This window comes from Oxyura jamaicensis, chromosome 1, assembly GCF_011077185.1.
Source record: "Oxyura jamaicensis isolate SHBP4307 breed ruddy duck chromosome 1, BPBGC_Ojam_1.0, whole genome shotgun sequence".
In the NCBI taxonomy this organism is placed as follows: Eukaryota; Metazoa; Chordata; class Aves; order Anseriformes; family Anatidae; genus Oxyura; species Oxyura jamaicensis.
Window position 1 is genome coordinate 137,092,708 of NC_048893.1, and position 19,659 is coordinate 137,112,366.

The following is a 19,659-nucleotide window of genomic DNA, read 5'->3' on the forward strand; positions in this document are numbered from 1 at the left end:
TACAGCATCCAAGAGAAGCCATCATTCCTTGGAAGCCATTGCTCCTCGGAGGGCTCCTACCCAAGCTTCAAAAGCTTGGCCCAGGGCTTCTGAGGGGTAGATAAAATTTCTAGTTGTGTGGCAGACCTTTTGCATGCCCTCTGGCACTTTGCTTATGGCCACCAAATTATACTGTGAGCAGTCTAGCTGCAGCAGCACGACCTTATTATACTGAGAAGCCATACAAAACAACTTGCAGTGAGCTCTGGTCTGCTGAGACTTGGAATTGTGGCACTGGATTTAGGTGCAAGATAATTAGGGTATCTCTGCCTGACACCACAGCCTTTTCTGTCAAAAAGGGCCTTCCTCAGTCTGCACATCAGGTTGTAGTTCTGGAATATAAAATGCTCATGTCTGAAGGTGTTTTTGCTCTCCTCTTTGCTACCAACCCCCAGCTGTACTGACAGAAGTTTCAGACAAATTTCTTGAGTGAATTTACAGGAGGGCCCCACATGCAGATATGCTGGCATAACTGTAGGAGGATGTGCTAGAATGCGTGGCTGCTGGTTGCAAGAGGGCCAGTATGTCCTGACACACATGCTGCTGGTTTAGCGACAGCCTCAGTAGCTTGATATTGTGACCTACAGTAGCATAAAATACCTGAACTTCTTGGAATTAGGGCAGGCCAGGGAAGAATTAGGGGGTCGATATTCATTTAAGACCTTTTTTTTTTTTTTTTTTTTTTTTTTTTTAATATTATTTATTTCTTTAATGTACATTTGCTACCAGGAGGACCTAATACAATGTTTTTAATATACAATTCTTAATACATTTACAGATGCACAAATAACCTAATACACCCTCAGTCTAGTTGCATTCCATGAACTACCACGGCCACTCTTAAAGAGCTTGGTTGTGTTCAAGGAGAACTACCACAGCTAGGCTAAGGAGTTAGTGCCATTTATTAAAGCAACAGATACACAGGTTCTTTGGAGTGCCTGTGATAAATTCACTGTCTGCAAAGCACGTGCAAATACCAAGAGTATAAGTAACACTGCCTGGCTACAAATGCATTTAAAGATATAAAGTGGCTCTACAGAGATTTCCAAGTTTCCTGGGGAGGCACTTGGCATAACCAAGTGTTCAAATCTTACCCAAAGGCATCCCAATGGGGGGAAGAGAAGCTTAGCCTGTCGACTGATCCCTTATGTGATGGTATCTTCCCTAACATCCTCTCTCCCTTAAGCTAATTTATATAATTTTTTATCTTTCAGGTGGAGCTTGAGTGACTCTGGTCATACATTCCTTTGTTATGATTGGTGTGAATTTTTCTCACTTTGCTTTTAAAGGTACAGACTAGAAAACTTTAAAGCGAAAGCTCAGTGAGGCATGGTTACACCCTGGAGGTGGGTATCTTTTGGAAGGAAGTGTGTATTATAATGATATTATAATGGGAAAAGTTCACCAAAAGGACAGCATTTTGTCAGAAATGTGGCAGGCCGTTGGCCCAGGGTAACAAATATGCAGCTTATCGGTTCTGATGTACCTTCAAGTTCCCATCTTATCACAGAGCCTGGCCGCAGTGTGTCCACTCTTCTCCACCCTCTGTACTGTTCCTCTTAGAGTCAGCACACCAAGTTCCCCCTGTGTGGTCAACATCTAAGGTTGGAGGCCTAGGGAACTTCTATGGAATGCAGCTACACTCCACCCTGGAAGTTTCTTCAATGCTATACCTTTTCTTTAAAATGTGAATATAAGTTTAATTTCTAAGTCACCTCCGGCAATTATTCCACACAGGAATGTCATGCCTGCATGCAATCACCCACAATAAAACTGTTTTGTGTATTTTTTTTTCCACTTTATGAAACGTGACTTGTGCCAGGACAAAGAAATTGAATTCAAACTTCTGAATAAATGGTATATATACCAGTTTTCATCATGATTTTTTCCAGTGTTAATGACAAGAATTGCTCAAACTCATCAGTGATGTGTACAGTAGAAAAGCCTACAACAATAAATACAAATATTCTCTAATTTTAGCAACTCCACTCTAAGACATACCCTAATAATGCCAGAAAAAAAAAATATATTTTTTTGAAATACTGATGGCCAATGTGTACTAAACAGCATGCAGCTGAAATTTGAAAAGATGCCAAAGTTTCATTGCTAGAATGCTCCAGAAAGATTCAGGATGATTGATCTGACATTGATAGGGGTCTGTGTACACAAACCATGCCAGCATATAGCTAAATATTCACAATCTTTTTCACACCCTTCATCCTTTTAAAATCTGAGTTCCTTGCACTAAAATACCTACTAATTAAAGAGAATAGATTGCTTGTAATCTTGAAAATATTGGATCTCATGTATATTCCAGAACTGAGTATTGCAGGCATTGTTATGAATATTTTTTGCAATCTAAACAAAGTTTACAGACAATTGCATTTAAACCCAGACTCACAGTCAAACTTTAAGTTTGAAACTCATAACACAAAGGAAAGAAAAGAAGGCTGCACATGTGAATTGGTGCCTATAAGACAGTGTTTGAGAATATGTCTTGGATGATCGCACTACTCTAGCCATAATTACTCGTTCCATGAGCCTTGCACTTGAACTCACAACTTTGTGCAATACGACAAAAATGCGAGTATATAAATGTGTCAGAGCTGCTAACTTGTTCATTAAACTAGAAGAAAGCAGAATGCACTGGGCAATTTTTCAACATAAAATGTGATAATTAAAAAATAAATCCTATTAAAGGCAAAAATAACACACGACATTAAACTGCAACTAGTTGTATGACTCAGTGGTAAATAAGAAGGAAAATGCTTACCTATTTTCATTCATATTGCAGTGATTTGCTGTTGTGATATTATGGGCAGAGGCAGCTAATCGTGAAGAACTCTCTCGCTCTAAATGAGTCTTCTTGATGTCTCTGTATTCTTCTTCATTCTCACACTGAGTAAAGAGAAAAATAATAATCTTGTAGTGTTTGGATTTACGATAGATCTGGAAGTATTTTGACAAATCAGGGGCTGGTATTTTCTGGCATTTTGATGCTTTTTTCAAGTATATACCTAGCAGCGATCAGTGGAGATTGGTTCACGTCTTGAAAAACTAAAATCTAAAGAGGCAGTACGTAAATGTAGAGCATAAGATAGAGTAGAATATAAAACTTGAATTGCTTCAACCATATTCCCACTTGCATCTCAGGATATATTTTTTCTTTATATTGCCATCTTTGCCTGTCTCCTGTGCACTTTTCTCTTGCCTAGTCCTCAACTTCATTCTTCTTGTCTCTCCCGCTCTTTTATTGTCATCAGTGACTATGCCTGTGCTAGTAAATATAACAGATCAGCAGCAGGCCATGAGGCCAGCCAGCATGGCACAGCTCACGTCCATGCACGTAGCTTACTCCTCCTTCAAACCAGGCTATACGACATTTAGACTGCCTTTTAGGGAGCCACCTTAGTTGGTTTGGTCCCAGGCCAGGGCCAGACACCTTCAGGAAGAGCAGAAGTTGGCCTAGGCCAAAATGACGTTAGCAAGCATGCTAACAATTAAACAAAGTGGATGACTGTGTGCCAGCACTTGGTGCTGCGTCCTGGCCCTATCTGTCCTGGTAGTATGAGCACAGCCAATGTTTCCTGCCACTGTTTGACTTTGGTTGAATTCCTTATGTCCTACCATTGTTTCCCAGTGACCCTGTTTTCCCAGCCTTCTATGAAGTCTACATCCCTTTCCACATCTAACATTATCCAATTTCCACTGATGACTGAGTTTTACTTGTGATCTCTTCATTTTGCTGTATTTATTGCTTTGCTGCATGGCAACAAGATTTTCTGTGTGATCCACTGCCACTGTGGCTGCTGCTACGGGGTTAACATAGATCACACACCACAGGAGTGAAGATCTTCTTCCACCTTAGTGCTTAACTATCTTCTATCTCTATTTTGCCGTTTTTGTGATCATGACAGATGTGGAAGTGATAAGGACCTCTTTTTAATTTTGTAGTTATGCCTGATAATCCATTCTTATTAGATTTATTCTTAGTTTGAGAAGGGGGATCTCATATTGTGTGTTTGCATAACAGTTATCACAGTGAGGGTCTTACTACAGGCAGAGAGGCAATTTGGTACTCCATTGTATTTATTGTAACACTAAACCCACCAACAACAGCAATGCTTTAAGACAGAAGAGTAAAAGATAATTTGTGCCATGGAAAGCCAAATTAAGCATTTCTAGAATGGCTGCATTTATTTTGCTCTTCTATCATATCCCCCTGTTTTATTCTGGGTGTACCAGCTGGCAACATCACACAGACATTTCGTATTGCACAAAACATCAATCTTTTATTTCTGCCACTCTTTGACCTGGTCCCCATCATTTTGTATTATGCAATTACCTCCATGCTACTTCCTAAAGAAAATGCAGACAAATGCATTTCAAAACATAGCAGGGCTCTCTGCTATTGCTCTACCAGTAGCTAGAATAGTTCAGATACTAAAAAAATACTTTCATATAGTAAAAAAGTAACCAAAAAAATGACAAGAGAGAGAAAAAAATGAAAGACCTGTTTGGATAAATGATCCCAAGAAACATACAGATCAGTCTGCACACATATGGTAGCTCAGAGGGTGACAGACAACTGCACAGTAAAACCATCCAGAAATTGGGCAGATGGCAATTCCAGTTCAGAGTGACTACTGGGGGCAGATTGGTACCAATGGACTGGAAAGCCTCCTTGATGGACAGCTGCAGCCATGGGGTGGAGGCGGCTCCTCAGCAGGGATAAAGCCTGTGCACCTGGCAGCTCCGAAAATGTGCCGGAGTGGCATGGCAGAGGGATGGATATGACCACAGGGCTATGCCCACCTGGCTGCTACAATGGTGCTGCTTGGGGACAGAGTAGCTTGTCAGCTACCTTCTCACTTCTTACATTTTTGTGGGAGTCCTGAGGGAGCAGGGGGCTGCAGAGGTGTCAGTGAAGTAAGCAGCAGAGCTAGGCAGGTCCCTGATAAGCCAGGGCTGCCTGCAGGGACTGAAGGATTCTGTTGTTGTCAGTATGAGGGGAAAAAATGATGTTTCCTCTCCTTTTTTTCCAGATATGTGGTGATACCGTGCAGACTGTGCCAGAATGTTCCCTATACCAAAACAAGTATCACCTCCAAATGCTCTGGTTTTGCAAGAAGTCTCAGGAGGAAAAGCTATCTGACTTGACTTTCACCAGGGTACAAAAAGCCACACATCAGCAGACAACGCCAGCTCCTCGGGGCCAGAAGTTTCACCACACAAGGAGTTTTGTTGGTTCCAGTGTGGTGTGAGGGGACAAAGCCCAGTGAGGACACCACCGCTGAGTGTTGGACATGGGCACAAGTGATGTTCACTGACCACGGCTGGGCTGTGTCCCCCTTCCCACCCCAAGCAGCCACCCCCATCTCCTGGAGCTCACCTTGCGTTTCCTTCTAGATTTCGGTAAACCCTTCTCTGCGGGGGGGTCAGCACTACTACCCTGCGGGAGGCTGGCCGCCTGGTTTGCTCCGGCGCTCATTGCCAGCGGCTCTTCAGGCAAACGCTCTGGAATCCTGGACAAAAGAGCCAAGTCAATGTTGACCCACAGTGACTTTACCTCATCACTGTCTTTCAGAGGAGACAGGAGCTCATTCCTACCGAAAGGAACCAGGGTGTAAAACTGTTCCTCCAGCTCCTTTGCTATTTCACTACTAGTCCTGGCATTAATGGAGCCAAAGGCACTGCAGCCGCTGTGGGGTTTGCTGGCGGCACCGGTCCCCGTGTCCTTGGCGCGAGGCTCAGCCCCGGCTGCTGCCGGTGCCTTGGGCAGCGGGCGTTCCTCCCGCTCCGACTCGGAGCCCGAGTCAGAGGAGGATGATGATGAGGAGGACTCAGTCTCAATGAACTCCTTGGATTTGGGTGCCGTTTTGCTTGGCCCCCGTGCCCGACGCTTCTCGCCAGCTGTGGCCGAGCGGGGTTCCCGGCGGTGCCCTGCTCTGCAGCCTCCACCGCTGCCACCGCCAACAGGCCGGGCCTTCGGTGCCTCGGCAGCGGTGCTCTCCAGAAAGCCGTGGCTCCCAGCGGGCTCCTCTGCCCCACGACAGTGGGAGCCGTCCCCGGCTGAGGTCCTCTCAGCCCGCCGTGGTGCCTTCTTCCCCGCTGCCCTCCTTGGAGGCCCACTGTCAGCGGCGGGGGGTGACTTCTGCCGGCCGCCCTTGCTGCCCGGTGCTTTGTTGGCGGTCCTGGGCCGTGGCCCGTCCCCGACGGTGGCGGTGGTGGCGACGGTGGTGGTGCGGCTCTCCCCGCTGCGGTGCTCGGCTGGGCCAGTGGCCGGGGTCTTCTCGCCTTCTTGCCGCTCCGCTTTCACGTGGCCGTAGTAGGGATGGCCCTCCAGTGCCGGGCCATCATGGTGGGTCAGGATGGGTGCTTTGTGAGGAGTGACTTTATTCAGCCACTTGTCCAGCTGCCACTTGTTGGACGAGGGTGGCTCGGGCTGAAAGAGAAGCAGACAGCAATGAGCACCAAGCCCCTCTGCCCTGGCCTGCAGGGTCCCCTCAGGGACACCAAAACACTGGTACTGAAGAGATTTTATCCTGGGCAAGGGGCCACCCAGAGCCCCATGGCACCCCATGGCCCTGGCCGTGGGTGGGAAAGGTGAGGTGGTGAGGATGCACCACGCTGCCCTGACAGAGGTCCTGGCCTGGCATTATGTCTGGGAAACAGGGGGCATGCCCCATGGGTGGGGATATTTTTGGTTTCTGTATGAGGTTGGGAACGAGGACAGCTTCCATGAGTCATAATTTCTAAGGATGATTCATGCGGAGCTACTGGCGTTGGTTTTACTGGGAAATGCTACCAAGTTTCCAAACAATGAAAAAAATAATGGTGATAGGAAGGGTGGAAAACAAGGCAGGGATATGGCTGAGGCTAAACTAGGATAGCTAGCTGGAAAGCTAGGGAGATACATATATATATACACACACACATATATATTCACCTTTGCATTAAATACAAAAAAGTATTTAAACAGCATACAAAGGGGCATGTAGTCTCTCCTGGGAGAGGGAAGGCTAACCAGGCGCTGCATATAATCTGTCTGTTATTGATGTTATAATCCTGTGAGATCACACAAACATTTGCTGTGTGGTGGTATTGTCAAATTCTCATTTGGTAAGTATTGTGTGGCTGTTAGTTTTTCTCTTTGTTCCTGTCACAACATGATCAAGTTATAAGAGAACATCTAAAATATAATGGTGTTTGGACAGTGAAGTAGTGGGATAATTATGATTTCAAATGTAACCACAGCTCAGAAAATGTTATTTCAGAACAATGTGCAAGTGTTTTCTGATGCTTCTTGCAATCAGTAATTTGAGCATAATAAAATGAAAAGGAAAGGAAAAAAAAGAGAAGATGGAGTGGATGGCCAGCCATATTCTAAACCAACAGAAGCCAATGTGAAAAGTCTCCTAATTTCTTGAACTGGAACCAAAATTTGATCAACTAAGCAATTGCACATGAAAATTATTGATGCTCTGGAAGAAAGTTTGCTCCAGAGAAAATATCCACAGTCTCTAACTTAAGACAGTCTCCAACACAAAGGATCCTCTATTAAAAGGAGGTGCCTGAAAGCAACACAGGCTTCCTGCATAGCCAAGGGTGTCTTCAGAGTCACCCACGGAGGGCTGTATTCACTCTACAGGGAGCAAAGTCTCCTAAAATAAGCAGAACAGTTAGACATTGGAATTCATATGATAAAAATATTCCTCCCTCTGAAGTGTCTAATTTACTCATTATCCAGCTAGCCAATACCTACAGGAAGCTTGCTGGATTGCCTTAAGTTTATTTTTTCTTAATCATACTCCCTAATATCTTATATGATGAATTTCTTTCCAGACTTGTAAATCTTGAAAATGAATGGGCAGCATTTCTCTTGGATGAAGATGTATTTTTAAGACTCTTAACTCTTTGTGTAAAATAAACAGCATTTTTTAGACTGCTGCTGAGAGTAGAGTTGGATGCATTTTGTGCCATTCATTATGTACATATTGAACTTATTACATATATAATAAAAGGTTCACTATATATGGAGGCCTTTGCAGTGTTCAGGAGTTACATTCAACAAAAGGACATATATCAGAAACGTGCAGAAAAAATACACCTCTGCCCGTAAGTATAGGCCAGAATGAGGGCAGCTTGAAAGTTCAAAAAAAATCTTCCAGGTTTTCTGTTACATCCCATTCTGTCTCTATATGTACCTTGTCATTCTCAAAAACAGTGGTTCACAAAATATGGATTTCAAGGGATAACAGTAAACTAGCAGAAAACAGTGATTAACTGCTAAAGCGTCATAACTTGTCAATATGGTACTTTCCTACAGGGATATGTCTGCTATTTAGGTGGAATAGCTACACTCCCACCAACCTGTAAGCCAAATACAAAGTCTAATAAAAACCTTTGGCAATATTGCCAGCTTTGCTAATTTTGTCAGGGCTTTCAGGACACTTGTTATATTTTCTTAAAGCCTCAGCTCTCAGAGTCATTAATTTAGATACATGTCCTGGGTTTATTTAAAGAAAAATTGAAGTCCATGTGGCTGCTGAAAGAAAATCTAAGATGTATCTGCAAACAATCAGTCAATCAATCAAAAATCTTTCAGATGCCTCTGCTAGAAGTAAAAGGCCTGCAGCCGATAAGGTAAATTTAAAGAATATGAATTCTAGAAAATCAGAAATTTTAAACTTCTCTAATTATTTTAGGGCCATTATACAGTTTTGGAATATTTAAGATTGTCAATGTACGAGTGATGTCAGTTTTGTTTTGGAAGTAACTTACTCAATTGATTTCTCCAAGAATGACTGTTTTTTGAAATCACTTTTAAAAACAATGTAACTTGCAAGAGACCAGCCAGGAGAGAAAAACAGACCTGGTGAAAAAAAAGGATTGGGAAGATTCATTGGAAAGTTTTCACCAGTAGACTTCACATGTCCAACTGCAATTATTTTTGGGAGGAACAGGAAATCCCTAATTCTCCAGTCCACACTACCTCCCTGAGCAGGTCACACACGATCCTGTGGAACTAAAGTTGGTTTGCTTGCAGTGAGATATTTTCAGCAGCATGTAAGGACGGAAATGGATGGAGATCCAGAGGGATCAAGTAGCAAAATGGTCTTATGTCATGGAAACATACTGCCATGGAGGTCTTGAAGAGAACTCGGCAATTTTTAGTTGGAGTAAAGCTGGTTATGGCCAGAGAGCAGCAGTAGGAACAATGGTCTGTAGTAAAGCTGACTTGCAATGAGGTATGGATTGGTCACAAAAACCAAAATAAGGAAACTCTTCCAGAGAATGATGGTTCCAGGGACCAATGCATTATAGATGTACATCTGCCAGGCATCATCAAGAAACAACAGGATGTGATACGCTTGTTTAAAAAATGTGTGTGGATTCATCTGTATATTATAGATAGCTATATCTGAGCTAGTCAAAAAGTTTGTTCTCCAATCAGTGGACTACTCTTCTAGGGTGTGAACCATTTCATCTTTAAATAGACATCCAAAATAGGCCAGATGAGCTGGGCCCTGAAAATGTCCGTTCCTCTCCCCTAACTGTAAAGGGGAGGCTGAGGTGATGAGCAGATACAGGTATCTACAGTACAGATGTCCAAATTTGGGTGGGATGACTCACACAATGCATGTCTATGTATCTCAGGTCTCTTCAAGGCTACAAGTGCAACCAGAGGCATGACTGGCATGCATCCAAATGTCAACACTCATTATCCAGAAACACTTTCTGGGGTGAAGGGCTGTTAAACCATGCAAGTGTAACAAGATCACTCTATGTTTGTCATTACAAATAGGAACCTAAGGTGTAGCTAATACCATGGTAAACGTGATAACCTGTTCGTGCTGACCTACTATCAAAGATTTGGTTCAGAGCAATTTCCATACTAATGTGATGCCTTTTCATTGTTTGTAAGACATAGATGAAGAAGATGATGACGATGATGATTATATTGCTGCTTCTACTATTAGTACTGCTAGCACTTTATCAAATTAGAACTGGAGATTCCCATCTGTTAGGCATGGTGCACACATACTCTAAGAGGTGGCTCCTGCCTCAAAGAGTTTTCTAGAGGGCTGGGGAAGTTTAGTTTGTAGTCTTTGCCAAAAACAGTGCATAGAAGAGCTAAAGCCCATTAATCCTATGATCAAATCTGAAGATAGTGTCTACAGTTGGTCTAGTGAAAAAAATCCCCATTCAAAAAATTTTGGAAAACAAGACAGATACAGAAAACATGCACACACACACCAGCCCTGAAACTAAACTCTTCTTTCCCTGACTCCCTGAGGAAATATAGCAGTGAAGAAATGCTGGTGAGGTGGCAGAAGCATGCTCACCAGTTAGCTAGTTAGAATAGAATAGAATAGAATAGAATAGAATAGAATAGAATAGAATAGAATAGAATAGAATAGAATAGAATATCCTGAGTTGGAAGGGACCCTTAAGGATCATCAAGTCCAACTCTCGACACCGCACAGGTCTACCCAAAAGTTCAGACCATGTGCCTAAGTTCACAGTCCAATCTCTTCTTAAATTCAGACAGGCTCGGTGCAGTGACCACTTCCCTGGGGAGCCTGTTCCAGTGTGCAACCACCCTCTCTGTGAAGAACCCCCTCCTGACGTCCAGCCTAAATTTCCCCTGCCTCAGCTTAACCCCGTTCCCGCGGGTCCTGTCACTAGTGTTAATGGAGAAAAGGTCTCCTGCCTCTTGACAACCCCTAGTTGGTTAGATACATATGCTCTTCCTATTTTCTGAGCTAAGGAGAAGAGAGCCAATGCTACGCAACTCCTGAGGGAACAGCCTGAATTTACAGGCAGTGGCTGTTAGTACTAAAGTCCATGCACTTGAAGGACTGGATGCACAGTGCTGTGGGCAGGAGGTGGGTCTCTGTTGACAGGGGAGGAAGGCTGGGAAGAGCATCATCAGTCACTTCAGCTTTGACCACATCAGACACAACGTGTGGATGTGAGGCCAAAACTATACCATGATGATGGAATAATCATGGCGAAAACCCTTGAAGGTTGTGAACTGGTCACTACAGTGGAGGCTGTAAAGGACAGTGTATCTGGGGTTGGGGTTCTGACAGGGTCCAGGACAACACACCTCTCTCTTCTGGCCAGGTTACTGTTGAATAGCCACAGATGCTCCATTCCATGCAATTGCTTCTCTATTTCCCTCCTGCCCATTCCTCCCTGTGGCCCTTCCTGTGTAATGGGACTTCCCCAGTAGTCTAACCAGACCCAGTCTTATTAGAGGTCTGCATGATAATTCAACGGAATGAAGAACAAACAAACCAAATTTTTAGCTTTTGAAATGTAGTTCTTCTGTGGACTTGAGACCCATATTTTTTTCTACCATCTGAAATAATTGGAAGTATGTTGCCATTTTCCAGAATCCTCATTTATGACATTAATTAAGGTCATACAAAGAATTCATGGTCTCAGCAAAGAAACAGGAGATAGAAGTCTCAGTCCCTTGTTCATAATTTCAGGTTTGGCAGTCCACAAAACTGTAACTACTCACATTACTGTCTGAGGCACCTTAATTTGTCCACATCACTGAAACCAGTCTGAATGTTGTCTCCTGTTCTAGCTCAGCCATTACTCTTAGTTTACTGCAGACATAAAGTGTAGACAGCTGAGCTAGTCACTACAGGCTCTAAATAGTCACTGGAAAGAAACGGACACTTTTAGGGTGCAATTCATCTAATCTATTTTATATGTATGCTTTACAATGAGCTGCTTTTACACTCTAGGCAACTGCATTTAGACACCTGAAAACAACTCAAAGATCTCAAAATGAGATGAAGAAAAATTACAGGAGAAATGAAACAGCAGTTAATTTTTTATATAATGTAGAATGCAGAAGATAACCTGTCCTAGAAAATATTTTGGATATATGCATATCGTATTTCTAATTATGGGAAGAGAAAAAATAAAAGAAAGAAAAAAAAGAACGAAAGGCTTACAGTGGCCTACGGATTACCAGATGAAGTTCCTCCCAATTTGGATGTATGGATTTCCTGCCCAGCATTGTGCTGGATCACTCAGGTTCATTGTTCCTGAATTGTACCTTTATTAGTTTATGCTTATGTAATGACAAAGATGTATTTGCTTCTTTTATTTTATCCAATAGATGAAATTCATCTCGAGACCATGACTGGAATTGAGCCCACTAATTAAAATTCAGGTGGACAGGACCTCTCTTTACAGAGCTCCCATGGACCTGTGTCTCTCCATTTATGGGATAAGAACATGGCATGTACTTTAGGAAGATGGCTTCACTGGGTTCCTAAATGTAAGTTAAAGTGTTAATGCAAGGCAGACAGGACTTCCACTCAGAGACATCACATAAACATGTTTGGAACTGATGCCACCAGTCATATGATGAGCTTGGAAAAGCACTACCCCTTGGGAAAAGCACAGATATCCTACGTCTCAGGGACACCCTGACCCTATCCAGGTGAATGTTGTAGCCTCTCCCATATCCAAAGGAATAAGTTATGAAAACCACTGCAGCCATCACATTTTTGAGTCCTTTACATTTTCATATAAGCCTGTTTTGTACAGCATGTCCTAGAAGGCAAACCACACAAACATAATGCAAAGAGACAAGCAATCTGTTGGAGCAGTGCAGCTGTTTCGTGACAATGATCACTGATAACTCAGACTCCACAGAAAAGTGGTTGCACAGATCTCTAGAGAATATGTATAAAATGCTTAGGAGGAGGCACTTCCTCCACGTTTCCATGGCTCTCAGTCCCTTGCTTGACTTTACAAAACCCACAACCTGCCTTAGTTAATTCACTTCCCGCATTCCCTGAGGAGTTGCTTCTCCCGTGTCCAGGCATCACAGGTATCTGCCTAGATGCTCTTTTATCTTGGTACACACACTGCTCTCTTCCTGGGTACTATGCTTCTCCCCCTTTTTATCTCGTCTTTCTTTCCCCTCTACCACGTTTCCTTTTCTTTCTTCTCTTCATCCCTTTTCTTCTACCTTCTAAGATTCCCACAGGGAGGGGAGAGAGAGCGTGAGACCTCTGCACTGAACCCAGCTGGGAACGAGACAGAACAAGGTCTTAATGGGTCAGATGAGAGAACGTGGGATGGGAAATGAGAAATGGGATAGCGTGGGGAGGGCAACAGGGAAAGAGAGGCTGGAAGGAAGAAAACAGAGAAGAAAGGAAGGAGAGAACCAGAGAGAGACTTAGGAAAGGGAAAAAGTGGAGAAAAATTAACTGGAAATGGATCTGAAAGCACTGTGGAAGAAAGAGAGAAAAAAAGATAAGTGTTAAACAAGGAACAAAACCTGAGAAAAATATAGAAATTATGTTTCTGTGAGTGCTGTATTTTCCCTGATGGGAAACGTGGCCCCAAACACCAAGCAAAATATGAGGAAAGGCTTGCTGGTTATTCAGTATAATTTTTCAGGGTGAGAGAATCTGTGAGGCTTAGTTGTCAGGGGAGGAGTCTGGTGAGGGGATGCTTTATGTGGAGCAGGAAAATACACTGACTGTATTTCATGAGTATTTACAATCCTGCCACTAGATTTTTGAATATTTTTACATACATTAATGTGTGCGATGTGGCTGGGGAGCGCATGGCTTTATACTAAATGTGTACATTGACCAAAACACATAAAATGTCAATCTATATGTCAATATCTCGTAGAAAAGCAGAGTAGGGGAAGCAGCCCTATAGAGTGTCTGTTGAGCACACTGCAGAGGTGAAAGCAGAAGATAGCACAGCACTGGCAGCTTAATTGTACTTTGGCTGGGGCTTGTCTACATGTGGAAATTTTCAGTGCTAGCTTTCCAGACGGCAAGTTTGGGCTTAATGTTTTGCACCATGAGTAATTCAGTTTAGACCATGCTAGAGATGGATTAAACTAAATCACAGAAAGGCAGCAGTAGCATAGAATAATTCACTTGGGGAGTGAGGTGAGGGAAGTGCGTGAGTGAAAAACAACTGTTTTGCTTTAAAAATCCACCCTCAAACTGATTTCATAATAGCTTCCCCGCACAGAGAAGCCTTTAGTTCCCTTGCAGTGCTGAGAGTCCACATCAGGACTTAAGCACTATGCAAGCCATCGCTATGGAAGCAAAGTTGCATAAAGCCTCAAGCAAGCTGTGAGCTTTGTGAGGAGCTCCAGTTTGAGGAAAATATCACAGGGTCATTTCCTTCTTCATTTTTGTTTCAAATGGTTTAATCTACCCCAGCATCCTCTGCCACTTGCATTTCACAGGGTGCCAGGAGGAAGATCTTTGTGCTTTTCTCTTCCTTTTATTTTATTTATTTATTTTTTTTTTTTTTGTGCATCTCCCCCCAGCCTCCTTGTGTCACCTTGGCTGGAAAAAAAAAAGTCTGAGTGGGTGTAATAACAGCTCACCACCCCAAATCACGAAGAGCAGAAGCCCTTACCTCTGGGCTGGAGTAATGCGAGGGCTTGCTGCCGTCGCTCTCGCTGGAGCTGCTTTCGCTCTCTGAGTCAGATTCCGAGCTGGTCTCGGATTCACTGGAGCTGCTGCTGCTCGACCCCTTGCTGGAGAGTCCTGGGGCTCGGGTGCTGGACTGCGGCACCACCAGGCTGCTGGCCCCACGTGCAGCCCACGGGGAGAGAAGGGGAGAGGAGAAAACAAGAACACACACAGACAAAGAAAAACATGTAAAAAACACGGTGTTTTAGGGAGCATACCTATCTGTGAGCTTGCCTCTGCTGCTAACTAATGGTGAAGGGAGTTCAAGTTCAACATTATACTATTGTAATTTGAGGGAAAGATTTGAGGCTAGCTGAATGTTCGTTTACATTCACAGCCTTTGCCATCCCTTCTTCACACAAGGGAGGGTCAGGCTTTCACTTCAGCTTGTCTCTTTTCTCATTCAACAGAAATGTTAGGATACATTAAAAAAAATGAAACATGGTAAAAACAGAGTAGAGGAAGCAGTCTTACAGTGTCTAATGAACACCGTGCAGAGGTGAAAGCTGGAGATGGAAAAGGTGAACAGTCAAGAAACTGAGCTGAACTCCACTGTACCAGCCATTTACTAGCAGTAATAGAATAACAATAATAATACCAATAATGATACATCCTCACTGGAGCTTCCTACCCCTATCTTTTGTTCCTGCACACTTCTTCACCTACCTGTAAGTGATGTGGTTGCTTGATACTGACAACTGTAAGTTCTAAGACTCTGATCCTGAAGAAATGTGAAGAGCTCGGGCTTGTGTTTTTGCATATCAGCAGTGCCATGCTGCCAGCAGAGCTGCTTGCCATCTTAAAAGTTATGTTTCCATGCAAGTGTTTGTATTATGAGGCCTGACAGCGCAAGAAATGTATACTTTCCCAAAATAGTTGACCATGCATATTAAAATATCACAGTCATAAAGGCTTGAGTGTGAAATGTCCTATTAAGTCATCCAGCTTATTCCCCAGGCAATGGAAGATTGTTCCCCATAGCAGGGTGCATTTTCTAGTCAGTTGTCCAATTTGATTTTAAATGACTTGAATGCAGCTTTTACTTTTACCTCTGGGAAACTTCTCTGCAAACTAACCCAAATTCCACTGTCAGACATTTCTCCCTACATTCAACCTGAAGTTGCCCTTTTAAAATTTATTGTTGTTACTTATTATTTCATCCTATTACTAATAGTTACAATGATAAATGATCCTCCTCCCTTTTTCCTTTCACGTATTTGCAGACTGTTTTCCTGCCCTACTTCAGTCATCTTTCAGACAAGGCCTTACACATTTACTTCTTCTGATCTTTCTTCATAAGTCATTATCTCCAGGGATATGGGATCATTTTTATGGCTCTTTTCTGAACTCATTCCAATTTGTCTATATCTCTCTGATAACAGGATGCCCAAAACGGAGTGCTGCATTATAGATGGTTCTCACTAGAGCCCTACAATGAAGGGCTATTACCTTCCTGCTCCTTGATGCGTTGCTTCTGTAAACATATACCAGAGCTGTGATGGAATATATAGTCCATTAACACTCCTACATCTCTTTCAACACCTCTTTCTCCAGAATTCCTCCACTGATAGCTACACTTGAGATTATTTGCTTCCAGAGAGATTAGATTTTTTTTTTTTTTTTTTCCATGCCAGATCTCATTTTCTTCTTTACTGCACATGCTCCTAGCTCCTTTTGATTTATTTCTTTGCCCTCAGAGGTGTCTACAGCAAATTCTAATTTAGTATCAAATACAAACTTAATTAAATAGTTATTCACTTCCTTTTCCAGATCATTAATAAGACTGTTAAATAAACCCCACATGAAACATGCTAGTACCCTAATAACCATCTCTTCCCAACTCCATTCACCAGTGTTTATCATTACCCTTGTTTATGCTCCATCAGTCCAATATTGTGGCTAATGCGATGTGAACTTTGGAGATGCGTTTTGTGAGAAATAATATCTAATAATTAATTACTGTTCAGCTATGTTGCACCTAATGAATTGTCTTTACCTACTAATGGTGCATTTCATTCTGGAGAACTAGCATCTGATACCTGACACAAGCCACATACGACAGGCAAGTTCTGGGTCTGGAAAAGAGGCCAGGCCACCAGGGATGTGATTTCAACTCTGTGATTCCCCCGGGGACACACTTTCCAGCCCCATCCCTTTCTCCCCCAACATACGTCAGCCTTTCCTCACCGGAGCATCCATCCCATCCAGGCCAGCACTCCCACCACATCCATCGCCTTCTCTCATATCTATCCCCCTTCCCTTTTTGCTGGGGAGAAGTTGGCAGAAGTGCCTGTGTGTACTTGTGGGAGGCATGAGGTCTGTTGCCATACACGGGCATTAAATGTACCGATTACAAAGTGTGCCTTTAAAAACTTGCCTTCTGCTGTTTTTGCTGCTATTCATCACGTCTTTTTGTCTGGCCAGGTAGGTGTGGAAAATGCAAGCTTTTCAGGCAGCCATTTGTATAACAGCATTAAGGCACATAGGTGCCTGAAACAGTAACAGCTAATAAGCTTGTAAAAATTTTCCTTCCCAGAGAAGGAAAATTGATGTTTTGTATGCTGCTATGGGACAATGTACTTTTCCACTGGTACAGGTTGCCTAGTAAACTCCAGATCTAAGTTGCTCACGTATATTAACAGATTATAGTCAATCCCTTGCTAATAAAATAGTGAGAGCTATACAGAGGCCATTGTGAGTAGGTTTTCTGGTTTTGATTTTTTTTTTTTTTTTTTCTTAAGGGAATATGAAAAGGTAAGTGCCTTTTCTGACAGCGCAGCTTAGGGAATGTTTTTGACAGTGTCTGACTCAGATGGATTCCCTGTCCTCTCCCCAACACCATTGTGACTGCTGCCTGAAAAGTTCTTCAGCATCACAGAACATCTGCACATTTACATCCTGCCCCTAGTGATTGTGGTTTTAATTTTTAAACCATCATTTTTGTTTGGCATTGAGTGAAGCATTCAGAATTGCTATGTAGGGGATGAGGGAGAAAAAAAACCCACAGCAATATTTCTTTCCTGTTGTGACATGAAATGTTTTTCTAGGCTGCTGAATAGAAATTGTTACTACAGCCATAGATATAAAATATAACTGTTGGACTCTTCACAAACATCTGAAAATCTATGTTTGCTGCTGTAATAGTAGCCAATATACTAAGGAAACTAAACACCATTACAATATTTCCCCATTTATGCTGATACTGTTGAAGTCTCCTGTCCCCCTTCTACCTTTTACATTATTAAATGTAGTGTGTTTTTATAAGGATCCTCATTATATTGTAGTGATCAGGGTGATAACACCTACATGTTTCTTCATGCTTTCTTAGGAAAAATGACCATTATTTTAAGTCTGTGACTTCCATTTTGGGCTGTTCTCTCTGAAGCATGTAAGCAAGATCATGCAGTCAAAATAAAACACCAATTTGCATTTTAATGACTGTGGCACATAACATTCATGCATATTTTGCTAGTGGCTTATGCCCCAGAATTAATTACTGCATCATAGAAGTGATATTTTTATTTTAGGCAATTAAACAACCATTTGGGTAAGAACCACTCTTCTTTAAAGCCCTTGAACAGAACATGCAAACTCTGACTTAAGAGAGAGACTAAATACATCGTGAAGGTGCTGGAAACTCAGTAAAGCACGTCATAACCAACAAAACACTTGAAGTTCCTGACCACAGTCCTGTGATCCCGGCTACCTGGGACTTGGGCACCCAGATTCCATGCAAGTCCCCAGAGATCTATTTTCTTGCATTGCCTAGTGATCAAGTCACCTACTCTCAGAGACTGCTGGACACTTTGTAGTGTCAAAGTTTCTCAGAAGCACCTTGATTTGGGGAGATTAATGCTTCTTCCCCACTCAAGGAAATATATTATCAAAATTGAGAGGGGAAGTCATCTTGGTCCCTTGGAAGAGACTGAGATTTTAGGTATGGTGGGACCAGTTATAGTCTTCATCAGACTGCATGGCCATGGACAGTACCTGGCATGTCCAAGCATGGCCTTTGAACAGTACCAAGGTGGTTTAAACACTTGCATGGGAAAGTGCAGGCATTTGCTACTCAGCCAGTGGAGAAAGATTCCCAAATCAGATTGCCTCATTTGACTTTGGGGGACCTCATGCTGGGTCTGGGCCCTGCTTCATGCTTCACATTAAGCTACTGCTTACAGCTTCACTGCTTTTCATGACAGTAAATCATGGTGTTGAACATCGGGCACCGGAAACTCCTGGGTAGCTAAGTGTACAATGCATCGCAAGAATTCAGTCTCAATATTCAAAGGCAAACAAGTTCAATGCCAGATCAAGGTACACATAAAACAGATGCAGTTCTTTACCAAACTTCAAGTGTTCAGTAACAATATTAAACTGATTCAAAAGGGAGAAAAAACATCCAGTTCTGGAGAATTTGTGATCCCAGTTCTTCACTGTATTATACCATGATGGCACTTTATAGCCATTTCATACAGCTATGGAAGATTATCAAGAATGCAAGGTAAAGGAAAATATATTGGAGTGACACTCTGAAATACTTTTCTGGCCATATCAAAAGCTATTAACATACTCATGCTTCATATTTTGGGGTATGTTATTTTCATCTTGCAGCAATTGTATTCAGAGCCTTCTTATCAAAAAGCTCAGTAACAACACCAGACACTCTCTGCTATATTTTTTTCTTTGTCTGGAGATGGGACAATATTTAGCCAGTGTCATTGGCATTGCTGTAATCATCAAAACTTTTTCTTCTAAATCTCACCCTGCAGTGAGACCATCCATCAGGTACTGTCCCCCTACCAAGTGGTTCAGGCTCCCAATAGGAAAGAACAGTGTTACAATTACTATAAAGATCTGACTTCACAGAATCACAGAATAGTCTAGGTTGGAAGAGACCTCCAAGATCACCGAGTCCAACCTCTGACCTAACACTAACAAATCTTCCACTAAACCATATCCCTAAGCTCTACATCTAAACATCTTTTAAAGACCTCCAGGGATGGTGACACAACCACTTCCCTGGGCAGCCTATTCCAGTGACTAACAACCCGGTCAGTAAAGAAGTTCTTCCTAACATCCAACCTAAACCTCCCCTGGCGCAACTTTAGCCCATTCCCCCTTGTCCTGTCAC

General features: G+C 42.6%; 1 protein-coding gene across 1 annotated transcript in view; it reads right to left on the reverse strand.

Moving 5' to 3' along the window:
- AFF3 (AF4/FMR2 family member 3) overlaps positions 1 to 19,659 on the reverse strand; it is a 291,962-nt gene that overhangs the window by 38,756 nt on the left and 233,547 nt on the right. Inside the window, exons 10-12 of the mRNA XM_035315957.1 lie at positions 14,473 to 14,641; positions 5,432 to 6,484; positions 2,813 to 2,937 (exon numbers count right to left, since the gene is read on the reverse strand). Coding sequence (XP_035171848.1) covers positions 2,813 to 2,937; positions 5,432 to 6,484; positions 14,473 to 14,641 — 1,347 coding nt within the window. The remainder of the gene's footprint in view (positions 1 to 2,812; positions 2,938 to 5,431; positions 6,485 to 14,472; positions 14,642 to 19,659) is intronic.